Source organism: Anthonomus grandis, chromosome 1, assembly GCF_022605725.1.
Source record: "Anthonomus grandis grandis chromosome 1, icAntGran1.3, whole genome shotgun sequence".
NCBI classification, from domain to species: domain Eukaryota; kingdom Metazoa; phylum Arthropoda; class Insecta; order Coleoptera; family Curculionidae; genus Anthonomus; species Anthonomus grandis.
Window position 1 is genome coordinate 50,521,604 of NC_065546.1, and position 15,275 is coordinate 50,536,878.

A 15,275-nucleotide genomic window follows, 5' to 3' on the forward strand; every position below is an offset into this window, starting at 1 on the left:
TTTTGAGCCTAAATAAAATGTTTTTTCTTTAATCTGATTTCAAAAATGTGTAATATTTCAAAATTTTAATTAGCCGTTTTTTTAACTATATCAGTTTAAAATGCAATTACCTAAATAGGGTGACTTTTAGACGCAAAAATGACAACGTATCCTGAGAAATATTTTCACTACTTTAAAAAACGAAAATGTTATTTCACAAAATAATTATGACTAATTATTAGTTGCATTTGCTATCGCAATATCGCAATACTTGAATACCTGCACAACCATGTCTTTTTTTAAAAAAAAAGTTGTTTTTTTGTTTCAAAGCTAATTTTTTTATTAACTGGGACGATAAAAATAATGTAAAAAAAAACTTCTTTTTTAAAATCGATTGCGATTTGTTTTTGTTTAAATCTGCTATTACCGTTTTTAAATTCGCATATCATCGTTGACTGAAATAATAAAATGACAAAATGGATTTGAACTTATGCTTTTTTTTGGACTTTTTATATAAATTGGGTTCCCCTATTTTCATATTTCAATTAACGACATCACATAAGTAGGTAAAGTTGCCGTCAGACACAATCTATTTTAGTCACCTGTCAAAAAATTTGCTTCCCGCCCGTCAAACAATGTAAATAGCAGGTGGCAACCATTTTTGTCGGAAAGCAGCTTTTTTGATAGGTAACCAAAATATATTATATTATCTTACAGCAACTCTAACTGCATAATTTTATTGCAGGCTTTGTAATCATATTTGCACAGAAAAAGTATAATTGTTTAAATTCATTTATAACACATACTGGTTCAGGTAGACATAATTGTATAGTTTGACATAATCTACTTTGGTCATCTGTCAAAAAACCTGCAAAAAACCTTCACCATTCAAACAATGATTGTCACTTTTCTTTCACCTCCTACATTTACAATAGTTTAACTGGTGGTTAATAGCAGGTTTTTTGACAGGTGACAAATATATACTATGTGTGATGGCAACAATAAAAAAAAATAAATCAATTATAATCTTAAGACCTATTTAAATAAATGTTTATCTTACCTTTCCATGAAGCGGGAACTGCATTTTTTAATAAAGTTTTCCTTTTGCCGGCGTTACACACAATGTATTTTCCATCAAAATGTTTCTCACAAACAACTCTGTTTTTTAACATGCTTTTGTCCATAATAAATATTTCAGCGTTTCCGGTGTTTTGTATCCACTCATTAAGTGTCACTGGCTTTAAGATCGGAAATTTAAAAAAACTAAGAGAATTGTTTTTTCTCTTCCTAGTATTAGTACATCCCCGATAAGCACACTCGTTAATTTTGCATGAATTTGACATAATTCAAAACAATAATAAAACAAAATAATACGCCAAACATGCAAAAACTCCCTTAGACGATGCTGGCGAGCTCCGCTAAACAATAATGAGTAACAAACGGCAAAAAGATTTCCGCGCGCGTTTGAGCGCGGCGCCATCTACCCGCCGCGCGCTTTTTGGGTCACGTTTTTGCCCGTAAATATGCATATCTTCTCGCCTTTTCAATCAACGCTTTAATCGTTCGTGATGGTGTCACAGTATAGTGCTGCAAGTCTATATCCAGAATATTTATCAACAATGCTGCTTCCAGAGTTCTAGTTAAAGCTGGAAGGACAAAAAGGGAAGAAAGTTTAAAAAAGCTTAAAAGCTCGTGAGCTTTCAAAGCTTAAAAGTTCGTGACGCTACGTCTCAAGTAAATGGTTAGTTTAAAAGGCAGAAATTCTCCTAAAGTTTATAGAAATAAAGGTATTACGTGAGTTACGTCAAATGTATACGTATTTGTTCAATTATACAGTAGAAAGTCACTTATACAGTACAGGTGTGTTATGATAGGTACACCACGGCGTTGATGACCACCCTAATTATTATTGTACTAAGTAACAGTAATAGAGGCAGTGATCTGTGAAATCAGTGAAGGGAAATGCCCCAAAACTGCTGAGTGCTCCTACGGTCGAATTTTCAGCAGGCGGTACTACGACAGATTCCATGACTCGTGTGTGGCTGCTGGATGGGAAAGCGTGTTGAATTCGACGGATCCATTGTCGTGTTTCCACCGGAAATTGATAAACCTCTTTGATGTCTCTTTTCCCATGGTGAAAATTAGACCAAAAAAGAACAATAAGTCATGGTTAACTAGGGGACTTAAAACTTCATGTAGAAATTTGAGATCCCTTTACACATTAAGAAAGTTCACGAATTGCCCAGCTTTTCATCAATATTTTAACTCCTATAGGTCTTTGTATCGGCGACTAATAAAAATCGCCAAAAGATCCTTCCCAATTGCCTAAATAAGGCCACAAACAAGTCTAAAGAATGCTGGAAGATTGTTAATGATATCCGTCAATCATACAGCAATTATTCCATGGCAGTCCCTGAATGTTCTGCTAGTCATATAAATGACTTTTTTATTGGAATTGCTGATAAAACCCATAAAGATTTGGGTTTCCCAACAACAGATCCACTTACTTATTTATCAAGAACCAGTATTCAATGATCATTTTTCTTTATACCTACAGACTTGGTTGAGATTAAGGAGGTATTAACTTCTATAAAAATAAAAACTCAGCCGGGGAGGATGGCCTATCTGCCAAAATACTCCTGAACATGCCGGACATCTCTCTGAGTGTCCTTGTTGAAGCTATAAATGCATCATGGGTTATGAGCACCTTTCCCGCTTGCCTAAAATCTGCTAAGGTTATCCCAATTCATAAGACCGGCAGCCTCGCTGAACCACCAAACTTTAGACCAATATCCCTTCTGTCCACACTTTCAAAGATTATTGAAAAATTGGTTAAAAAACGTGTGATGTCTTATTTAAAATCAAAGATTATTCTTAGCGGTTCTCAGTTTGGCTTTCAAAAAAATAAAAACACAAATGACGCAATGTTTAACTTTATGAGTGATGTCTACTGTCAGATTAACGGTGGTGGAGTTTCCGCTGCTGTGTTTTGTGACTTGTCGAAAGCCTTCGACTGCGTCAGTCACGAGGTTCTGCTGCGGAAGCTCTTCCAGTATGGTTTTAGGGGCTTGGCGGCGAGTTGGTTTTGTTCATATCTGAAGGGTCGTCGTCAGAGAGTGTGTCGTCATCTCATCTAGCAACCACGCGCCAACTCTCCACCGACAGGCAAATCTCTTCCATCTGTCTTTGTGTTTCCGAAATAAATGCCATATTTATTTGTATGATAATAAAATTTTAATGCCAAACAAATCGTTAAATAGATAATAAAGAATAATTAGTCTAATTGTTTTCCCATTCATTTATAACATCGTTCATTGGCTTCATTTTCATGGTCGTTGTCTTCTCTTTCTTAGTCTGATATGTGGTATATCTGCTGCTGTCTACGGCTGTTTATATTCCTTTTTTTTCTACATCCTCCACTAAGTTTATGTCTAATTCTATAGAAATCACTTTGGTCACGTAAGTAGTAGTCACATACGGTATAATAACTTCCACAATCTCGAAGAAATGCATTTGAGGCGCTCGAAAGGGCCTTCGCTTTGTATGTAAGTTATACCTTGGTTAAACCTTATAAGATGACCAAGAAACTTAGGTCATATCAGCAAATCTATAAAATTTCTTATAAGCAACGCTTCTTTACGCAATCTTTCGAATTTAATTGAGAATATTTTGGATAGGGCTAGATCTACAAAAACTAAGTCTCAGTTATTCTCTTGCAAACTACTAAATGACCAGAAATTAATCAAAACTGGAAGTTCATCTCGTTCAACGTTTCTTAAAGTTTAATAGGGATCTGATCTGAGGGTATGATCATGCGATCAGTAATGATTTTTATTTAATACCTGAAAGTCCAGGTTTTTTTTAAACTTCCGCAATCACTTGAAGCTCTAGTGAGTGATTTAGATACTAACCAGATTCATGGATCAACTTTCTGTGCTAAAATATGTGGAATAAAATGTAAAAGAAAATCCAACTACATTTAAAAGACACATTTATTGTTTACCAATCTGTATAATTTCAACCAAAACGTACAACAAATATTTATAGTTTTATAAAAATATGGATAAAATTACTAAAATATATAACTTTAATTTTAAATAGATTTCTAGGCTGCTTACATGTACATTTTTATTTAGCAGATCATAAAAATAATAAAGAAAAATATGTGCATATTGAAGCACTTTGCATTATTGATCGATCAATAAAACGATCTTTATTTTATATTTTCATTAATTTAAAACAAAATTAAAGGTTATAAAATAATTTTTTGTTAGATTAAAATCATATTGATATTTTCTTATGAGAGGTAAGGCTAGCCTGAAAGAACCTAGATACAAAATATCTCATTAAACTTTTGAATTGCAATATGTAATATCTGACAAAAAATAATTGCTGGAAGAGACTTAATTGTTGTTTATAAGTCGTTATATTTATCCTATAAAACTAACTAGCAGGTTCAAAAATATTAATTTCAAAGGCATCCTAGAAATCTTCCAAAAAAAGGTAAAAAATGTAATTTACAATTTTCTTTTGACAAAGAACAAAATATCCATCAGAGCTTTTTTGCCTCACACTTATGTCATTGCAATAACGAATTAAAATACATCTGATAGATATCCTGTATATAATACATTACATGATATTGTAATAATTTTTTATCTGACTCGTATATACAATTTACATTTTCCTAAAAAATATTTTATATCAAATTACGACACAAAACTTCAGCAATTAGACGTTTGGGTCGAACATTATTTACCTAATTTTATGGGCAAATTAGAACGATTTTTATTAGTAAAATGGCTTATTTGTAGTAAGAAGTTAATAACTTTGTAGTAATATAATGATGAAACTCAACAGATTTTTAAGATTTAGTGGAAAATGATAAGGTTATATCATCTCAAAATCTCTAAAAGTAGGCATTCGTTAGCAAATAAGTTGTTGAACGAACGAACATGTAAACCATAACAAGAATCATTTGCTTGCTAGCCTCAGTATGCCAAACCGAAATTTAAGAGGCATATTGAAATTATTAATAAATAAGTACATTTTCATAGTATTAGGTAGTCGAAAGAGTTCTAAGGGCATTAGAGAAACTAATAATATGTAAGATTTAAAGATGCTGCTGAGAAACAGATAGAAAGACTAAGATTTGGGAATCCAGAAAAGCAAAATCAAGAATTCTAAAGAAAGAGATTTAAAAATCGGTTTTTAGATCTCTCACAACTTTATGTAACTTCAATGTCCAACCAGCAAGAACAACAAACATAAAAACTGCAGAAGGAGCGCTATTATAAGGTGAAATCGTCCAGGCATAATATTGCTAAATAACTTTGTGAACTGTGTTGTGTTGTTCATTATGAAAACAGTTCTGTTTCACTAGCTCATGTGATAGTATGTTCTTTTATCGTCAGAATTTTTGTTTAAAATGGATTTATTTCCACTCATATGTCTATTGGTGAAATGTACAGTAATAACTGGATTGGATACAAAAAAACTAGTTTAATGGTTATTGTTCCATCTCTTGTAAAATATCTTATCTAAAAAAAAGACGCATTGAAAAATGGTCACCTTCGTTCGCCATCAGATAATTTTCAATATAATCCAGAGACTATGAGAATTTGCAATAGATTTTGCTTAAAAAATTGAATTAAATTGCGTTATGTTCAAAATGCTGCATACTAGTAGCTCTTGGCAAATCTATAAGATAACAGTTTCTTACTGGTACAAAATGTTTCAAAGAGGAACATGAAAATACGCATAAGATGAAGATGATGATTGCCTCAAAATATTAATAATTGACAACAACATTTCGATGTTGATGAATGCTGGTGAAACGTGGCAAAATTTTGGCCACAAATAGTACATGCTACAAAAATCGTTCAGAAGTTGCTGTTTAAAGTTATCAATAACGATCTAAAATTTGCTAGGAACATTACACCTTATGACGAAAACTACAGTTGTCTCAATGCGGGTTACAAAAACTCAAAACTCGATTAAATCTGTATTTCAAGGTTAAGAGGTTAAGTAGGTGCAGCACTATATTTGAATATGGCCAAACTTCCTAACACATCAATAACTGATGAAAACATCGTACATTTAAGAAATGATACTAGAAGATCGTCGACTCGATATTAGAAAGAATTTGTATGAAACGTGTACACATAGTTCCGAAGCAAAATTAATTTTAATCAATTGCTGATTGAAGTTGTCAATTAAATGAATTAATAATATCAATCAAATTGTGGTTGTCTGAGGTAATTGAATTTTAGAAGGAAAAATGAGAATCAAAAATACATTTAAAATTGGAAATAGCGTTAGCTGAACTTAATTTTGAAGGGAATTACATTACGATAAAATCATAATTGATGAATGCAAACATCATCGACAGTATCTATTTTATTAAAATGACATTTTAGTCTTATATTTATAAGACTAAAATGTCAAAGCTTTTTTTCAAAGTCATTCACAAAGTGTTATTTAATCTCTACTCAAAACTTAGTAAACAATTTCAGTAAAAAAAATTAAATATTATATTTCTGATAATCCTTAAACTTCATTACTTAAAACGCCTTAAACGCCAAATTACCCAATCTTTCAAATGTCTGTTTCTCTGTACTATTCGTATTAAAGCTTGGCAAATTCTTTTCTTGAGTGCAGAATGATCGAAAACCGTTGTTCCTGCATGATTGTGGATGGATATGATAAGCTATATACATTATCATAATATCTCTAGTGTGTATTGGTATAAATTGCAAATTCAAGATCATTTTTGTCCAGTAATACAAAAAATTAATTTAAATAAATTTGATGGAAAGACGTATAAAACATCAGAAAATTGATATTCCAATGTATGTCTTCTGATACCTATTTTGCAAGTTAACATTAAAGACCAGAATGTTCCTAAGGTTCATCTAAATAGTGTTTTTTACTGTAATAATAAAATGTCACGAATAAATAAAAACAAATAAAATCTAAAAACATGTATATTCTTAATAAAATTCCATTATGATACTATCATGTTATTACTACACTAAGTTTTGTGTCATAAATTTACTTTTTTTTTCGAAATAACTAAGGACCCTGCATAGACCAAGTGGTACCTGGTTATAATGTATAAATATTACTTTACAGATCTTCTTTTTTTTGGTTCATAGTCGTTAAGAACTTGATATTTATTATAATTAGAATATACTTATTTACATTATGGGATATAGACTACATCGTTTTATTTATCTGCCAGTATTCAGCTAAGGGTTATTAAAAAAATGTTCTTACAATACTGAAGAACATTTTTTATAAATTTTAAATATATAATATAAAATTTTAATAAAATTATAATGTAAATATCAATTACACTTAAAACTCATAAAATTGTTGCTGATTTTACGTTTGTAACCCTAAAACCTCATACCTTACAAATATAACATTTATGGATCATTTATAAAAACCTTTTACATTGTTTTTTTTTCTGTAACTTTTACATACGACTACATTTATTTATCTGGTAAGGTGGAGAACATCAAACATCCATAAGTCCAAGAATATGAATTAGGTTATGGTAACATGGGTGTATTGAATTAATATCACAATATAAAAGAATAGGAGGAGCAGCTCTGAGTAAATTGGTCTGATGTAGTTACAAGCCAATTCCCTTAAAACGCCCGCTCACTGATAAGACATAATTAACATTTTTATATAGTTGTATTTTAAGAGATATATACAAAATTTTTCTTAATGAAGTGCCTATCTTTACGAAAGCATATAATAATCCTGATAAAAAATATAATTAATGTTAAAAAAAAAATAAAATCTGTCTAGACAAAATGGCGAATTCGTAAATGTAAAGAGTGATCTACATCAGTGGTCAGTCCCACCCTGTATGTACTGTGATATCAAATACGTTATAAGAATTTTTCGAGGCTTTTACACAACTTAACTATAAGAAAACTAAAATTAAAATTTTGTAGAAAAAAATTGAATTCGCCATATTTGAATTAGTCAGTGTCTCATGCGGGGTTTTACAAAGTTATTTATTTACATTTCGGTAATTGTTTAGCAAGTCGTTTTGTTTTCGGGTTTGGGTTTGTTTTTTATGAGGTCTGAGGCTTCTGAGTCGCTACTGTCGCCGTCGCTCACGGCGACCACGTTGTAGTTGCAGGTCACTTTGGGTTTTCTTATGGAGACACGGCTGAATCCACGTTGGTTTACCTGAGAGCTCGTTCGCTAGAAAATTGAAATATAAGAAAATTAAATACTGTAAAAGTGGTACGATCAGTTCTACTGCTAGCTTATGCATAAGAGTAGACCCACTTAACATAATACCTAACAAGTAATTGACGCAAACATACTACAAAAATAACGTTTTGAGGTTTATCTTTTATTGTAAGCTTACCTAAACCTATTTTATTATAATTATCATAGGCATTTTCTGTAGTTAAGTTAAATGGTAGAACATGATTTACTTATTTCTTACTTAAGAAACAAACAAACAAAAAGGCTACTTATATTTTAAATTTACTAAAGATTTTTTTCTTTTAACCTACATCTATGAGATGACGATACTCTGATAACACAGCAGCAAAACCTCAGTAAAACTATATGGGAAAAAGAAGATCGTTCTTAAATGGAAAGAGAGTATTATGATACTCGTAACAGGCGATAGGGTTTATAAAAACTATAGAGGAACAGAACTAATGTTTATAAAGCCCTATTGAATATAATTCTTCTAAGACAAATCTGCTCCACCGACAAATTATTGGAAGACTACCAGTGCGGTTTCAGAGCAAACAGATCAACAACGGACCAGCTATTTACCATTAGGCATTTCTAGAGACGAGTTAGAAATCCATTCAAGATTTCCACCAGATATTCATAGATTTTTACGAGGAATTTAACAGATACTACCTAAGTTGATCAGAATAACTAGAGTAACCTTGTGTGGAAGGATCTAGGCGTAGAATAAAATTTGGTAATAGTACAGGTCTAAAACACATAGTTACGATTTTTAGTATCGCATCGAAACTCAGCTATTCGGGGTCAGTGGATCAAAACTACTGCTAGCACATGTCGACGACATAGAAAAGTAGTAAAACAACTATTTTATAAAATCAAAAAAGAAACAAAATATATGCATGTCTGAAAACCAGGCAGGGCTAGGCTGGGACAAAATGTGATGATGGACACACACAACGTTGAAAATGTAGAAGAATGTAAGTATTTAGGGTTCATAATCATAATCGACAACGAAATGAGTGGAGAAATGAGAGAACGTCTAAAGTCAGCCAACAGTTACTTATACGCCCTAAAGCATATACTAGAGTCCAAATACGCGACTAGAAGAATGAAAACCAAAACGCACCAGAACATGATAAGCCCCTTGGTAATGCGACTGAAAACCTGGACTCTTGCGGTGCGAAATGAGGAACTGATTCGAAGATTCGAGAGAAAAGTGTTGAGGAAAATTCGGATCAACGAAAAGCCAGGATACGCTTTAATTAAACACAATTTAAATTAACACAAATGCGAAACTAAAACAGAAGCTTTAAGCAAAAACAACTTTAAACAAATGGGGAACTAAAACATCAGCCAGAACTGATGAACGTCATGAAGGCGCAAATGTTGAGATAGACAGGGCACGTACGAAGAGGATAGAATGGTCCGCTAAATTTAATATGAGACAGAGTACCATTAAGAAAACGACGACTTAGGAGATTGAGATTCAGGTGGCATGGCGTGATAAAATAACATCGGACCTCCGGAAAAAGGTTATTGGGAATGGTTTAGAAGGTGGTGATATAACAACCACTCCCAAAAGTGTACTCGAAGCGGTAAATCTCTTGGAAGTAGGGCTTGTATCCTCTGCACATGAAACGGGTACAGAAACTCGTGCCTTAAAATTTGCCAACTTGTAGATTTCGATATTCCAACTCGCGCTGCAATTGTCTCAGTGCTAATTCCAGGTTGTTCTTCGATAACTTCTAAAATCTCCTCCGCATTTAGAATGTGCCTAGGTATAATAGCTCCTTCATCTTGCCCAGGTCGTAAATTGCCAGTTTTTCTACCCTGCTGAATAAGACTTCTATTGACTATCTTTGGGCATAAGGATCAGCTGCTGGCACTGCATTCTGATGCGTTTCTTCATAAAGCAAAACCATGCCGACAAGTTCTTCTTTTGTAAAAATGTGCGCCATACTTTTGAGGCTTTTATTTTGTTCGTGTGAAAATAACGATCGAAGACGATCACAGCCAACAACAAACTAAGTAAAGCCCAGTTCAGAGATCTATTAGAATCTTTGATGTGTCGCACATGCCGCACTAAATAGTCCGTGCGCCTATGTCGTATTTATTATCTCATGTTATACATGCCTAAATATCTAAATGTTATATAATTATATATATGTATGTATATATATATGTATATGTATATAATAATTATATATGAAATCATTTTAAATATACGTAAAACCCCATGTTTTACACTATTTTTTATTTTTAACATTTACTTTTACATTAATTTTAACATTTTCTTTCGAAAATGTCAATTTTTAGAAAGAAAATAATATCACAAGAAAATGATTGATTGAAAATGAAACATTGACAGCGGACTAAAATCCAAGCATCTTATAAAACATTTTAAACACTCCCAGTACTCAGAGACTTCTTACCTCTTTTTTAGCCAGTCTATTAAACAAAGATAAAACATCTGCGTTCTGGCGATTCCTACTTTAAGCTGTGCAAGTGATTGTATATCTCTCTCTATCCCACTGATTTTGAGGATTACGGGACCGTACCCAGATAAATTTTTGGGCGGTTTTTGCATTAATTTCGTCGTGTAGAGATCTTTAAGGATGGGTCTATCACCTTTAATAGTTACTCAAACCATAGACAGATAGATGGTTTTTAATGTAAAAGTTTATTTTAAAAAATATACCTCCACTTTTCTGACTACATAATTACTTTTTATTAAAAGATGTTCGTCCTAAATATAGAGATGGGGTTTTCATGAGTAAGGTATCTTATTATAATATGTATAAATTAAAAAAAAAAACAATAATAAAGGACATTGAATGTGTCAGTCAAAATCCCCGTTAGTAGTAACAACCAAATAAAATAAATTTCAATACCCAAAAAAAGGAAATATATAAAATTTTAAGACAAAGCAAAACATTTTCCCTTTTTGTGTCAAAAAGTAAATCTTTAATGCCTCAATCCACTGATGGCGCTAAAAACTAAACTTATTAAATTAAAATTTTTGGTTAACCTGATTTTACGTACTTAAATCTTATCTTTAAATTAAATATTACCTTGCTATCAACTATCCTGAATTTCTAACTTTATAAAACTAAACCCAGGAATCCCGAATAATGAAATTTTAAAAACAAATAAATTTTAATGCCGGACCTGAGCAACTTTTCACGCTTGAGTGGCTGTGACTGAGGTCAGACGTCTAACAATAGTACGTGGGCGTCTGTAGTCAAATTTTACGAATCAAATGTATAAATAAAAAAAAAAATAAACATTTATTTATTTAATGGAACGATTAAATATCGCTTAGAATATTACTTTATGACTCTTTCCACATAAAATTTTGCGATTTAAACATGCATGCCATGTGACAATACAAGCCACACCGGCACACGGACTATTCGCGGCACATCAAAGATTCTAATAGATCTCTGAACTGGACTTTACTGCTAAAGATTCCAAACATCATGAGTTGTTATTAATAAACAAAATAATTTCATCTGATACACGTTTTATTTACCTTTATTTCGGAAACCAAAAATATTTTACTACATTTTTTTTATTATTACTCATTATTGATCTTAAGCTATCATTTCCCAAGTTTATGCGCATAGGTTAAAAATCACCCTATATAAATATAAGAGGTATGTAAAGTGTATCACTTGACAATGATGCAAGCGTATTTTCTACAACTATTTATCTGAAAAAGGTTCTCCACCGGAGCATAAAAAAGAAACGTAATACACTACTTACCTGTAAAACTAGAAAGACGACTACAAAGAGAATTATGATGCATAGGCAGGCAATAACAGCGAGTCCGGTAACAAAGTTAAAAGGATTGACGAGCTGCAGACTCGATACTGGCTGGGCGGAGAGCAGAAGAGCTTGAACGTTGATTTTTCTTTTGTCCTCTTGAACTTTGCACTCTGAAATTAAAGAGGAGTATTTTTACTGTTCGGTTTGGCTAAAAGGACTAGTTTAATTTAAGATAATTGACGAGCAATGGAATTGTTTGCATACAATTAGTTTAATGAAAATCCCTTCAAACTAGAGCTAAATAGTAAAAAAAACATTGAAATGCTTTTTATGTTGTGATTAATACTTTTACTACTGTTTAAAAATTTAAGAAATTCTAAATAATTCAGGAGAAACCCGAAAAAACAAATTTAAAAAATTACCACTTGTTCTACCCAGCTGATTTATTAAAATAGGGCTTTTGTAATTTCATGACGCTCAATTTTTTTTTAACTAGAACCCAGTGTTTACTGCTAAATAAGATCTTGTTTTACAGTAAAATAAATCGTAAAAATTTTGAAAATTGGTACAAGCGCTCTACGGTAGTTAAAATCCCACAAAAAGAAGAGATAACAAATTTATTTACCGAGATTAGAAATCATTGCTCTAAAACAATAAATTAAAAGTAAATTTTAGAAAAGGGTAAGCAATCATTGTAGTTTTTGTGATGATATTCTGAATTTACGAAGCAAAAAGGTTGTGTATTGTTGTATTTACAATTTGCGCACACATTCTTTTGGGTAAAGTTCATGAACTTTCGGGGAGATGCTATAAATTCTTGTCTTAATGCACAATTTAAAATCAAGTGAAATCCATACGCGATCGCTGGTGGAAATTCATGTTCAGTCTGCCGTTGAACTGCTAATAATGAGCTCTGAGAATCTTCAAAGCTAACTGGTGAGCTCAATAAAGGAAAAAATAAACCTGATCTGTGGAAAACAACGGACATTGTGAGCTACTCTTCGATCCGTGAATATAAAACGCAACCGGCAGAATTATTAAGCCGACAGATCGGCAGATTCCGTTGGAAAGCATTAACCTAATATTTTTAAACTTGTCTACATCCAAAGCTAAACCGATAGGCAATGGAAAACTATTTATAGAGTGCAAACAGTGTTGCCAACTTTCAGATATAAACAACCGCTTAATGTCAATTTGAAATCCTCTAGAAACCGCTAAATCAGAAACGGGTAGCGAACTACTAGAATTGCAGAATAAGAGCGCTAGCGCAAAAATTACCCCTATTGGGCAAATCTGAACTAAGAAATAGCGGACGTAGCTTGGAAGTTTATATGTGCCTTATTTTACCAGATAGTTTTGTTTTTGTCACATTTATGTTAAATTTTTGACTTTACCATAATAATGAAATTAAAATAATAATTATAAAAATAAATATTAATTAATGTTTAAACTAACTTTGACGAACTTTTAACAAACCTTTTGACGTATTTCGGCGTTTTTTTTTAACAGTGGTTTTCGATAAATCCGTAGTGGGAAGTTTTCAAATGAACACCCTGTATAATTAATATCAATAAAAAGCCTACACCATTATTAGGAGAAATTTGCGGCGTTTCTTTTCGTGAACTTATGTCTCATGAAAAAAAAAATTATTAATCCAATATAAAAATGCAAAAATATTTCAGCCAGTGCTTTTACTTCAAATTTAATAGGCATATATGAAAGAACTATAGAATTGATAGAAGTTATCCCGCTATCCAGTAGCTACTGAAAATATTTAATAATAATATTTTAAAAATTAAATATACCTGGACAGTTTGCACAAGAATAATGACACTTCTGGCAGCCATATTCTGTCTTGTAATAGCCAGCCGGACAATCTGGTCTACACTCGCCATTAAGCAGCAGCCATGAATCGGGACAGGAGACACACTGATCGGGGCCTGGACCACTGCACGTCTTACAGCTCATGTAACATCTCATGCACAGTCCTTTGTCGCTGTAGTATCCTTGGGCGCAGGTGGTGTGACATTCACCACTTTGAAGCTGTACAGGGAAAAAATTAGTTAACATTAACATTTATAAAAGAAACTTTTGAAGGTATCTAGGTCCTACAAAACTTATTTCTAAAAGGTCAGAATTACCAGATAACTGAACAAATAAATTTATCGTTTATTTAATAACACGAAAAAATAAGTCTAGAAAATGTTGGTATTCTACTTAACCGTCACATTTCATGAGAAATTGGTTCCCTTTAACAAAAGACAATTATCATAGTATAGGTCTATGAGACCATTAACTCAATTATAATAATATATGAGACAAGGTTATTTTCTAAATTCCAACTCCAAACTTAACCTTAAGATTAACGAATAACCATATTAGGAGTTACAGCGCAGTGGCAACAGAAAAATAGCACACATTAAATTACAAATAATTAACAGTATTTATTAAAAAAAGATATTAATTTGTAGTTTTAATTTCCAGGAGATATAAACACTCGTATTAGATAAGATATTAGTAGCCGTTATTAGTATACTTAGTAGCCGATATTCATTAGTTAGTTAATATTCAGAGAATGGATGTTTTAAACTTATACTTAAACATTAAAATATTGAAACTTCTGAACTCTACTGGCAACTGGGTCAAAAGAGAAATTGATGTAAAAGCAAAAGATGTTTGAAAAAATTAACTTCTAAATTTAGGAAGATTATACAAGTATTCATGCCTGATATTAACACTGTGAAGTGTTGATCTTGTAGGAAAAATCCTATTTAATTGTGTATTTAATACAGAAAAATTGATAATCGAATGCAGAAAAACACCCAAATGAAGTCTCCAGCGGTTTTCCATCCTGTAGGAATTAAAATTTATTACCGAATATTAGGCCCGCAAAGCATTTGTTTAATTAAATTCAAAACTAGTATATAAATCAAATCTCAGAAATTTATTTCCATTATAATTTATATTTATAAGGGTCTCTATGTAAAACTAGAGTTTACCTTTTTTCTTGGATATCTATTCGATTACCTGCAGTGTCGGTAAAAAATAAATAGATTAGGGATTTTGACAGAAGAATATCAATGATCAGTCAAATTTCATGAGCACTATTGCAATACTATATAAATTTTCTATATAAATTCATTTTGATGATACAGAAATTCTGACTACTCAAGGAAAATATTTCATCATGCACAACGTTCATGCAATGCTTTGGATAAGTCTACGAATTTCAGTATCATTTAGTGAGAAGCAATGAAAGAAAGAGGCAAAAACCTAATGAGAGAAGACACTAA

General features: G+C 31.9%; 1 protein-coding gene across 4 annotated transcripts in view; it reads right to left on the bottom strand.

The window, feature by feature from the left end:
* Positions 1 to 6,947: 6,947 nt before the first annotated feature.
* LOC126739140 (furin-like protease 2) overlaps positions 6,948 to 15,275 on the bottom strand; it is a 969,288-nt gene continuing 960,960 nt past the window's right edge. For all 4 annotated transcript variants that reach the window (XM_050444697.1, XM_050444683.1, XM_050444705.1 and 1 more), the window contains 3 exons: positions 13,788 to 14,025; positions 11,980 to 12,152; positions 6,948 to 8,205 (listed from right to left, as the gene is read on the bottom strand). In XM_050444697.1, the coding sequence (XP_050300654.1) occupies positions 8,035 to 8,205; positions 11,980 to 12,152; positions 13,788 to 14,025 (582 nt within the window). In that variant the 3' untranslated portion in view covers positions 6,948 to 8,034. The remainder of the gene's footprint in view (positions 8,206 to 11,979; positions 12,153 to 13,787; positions 14,026 to 15,275) is intronic.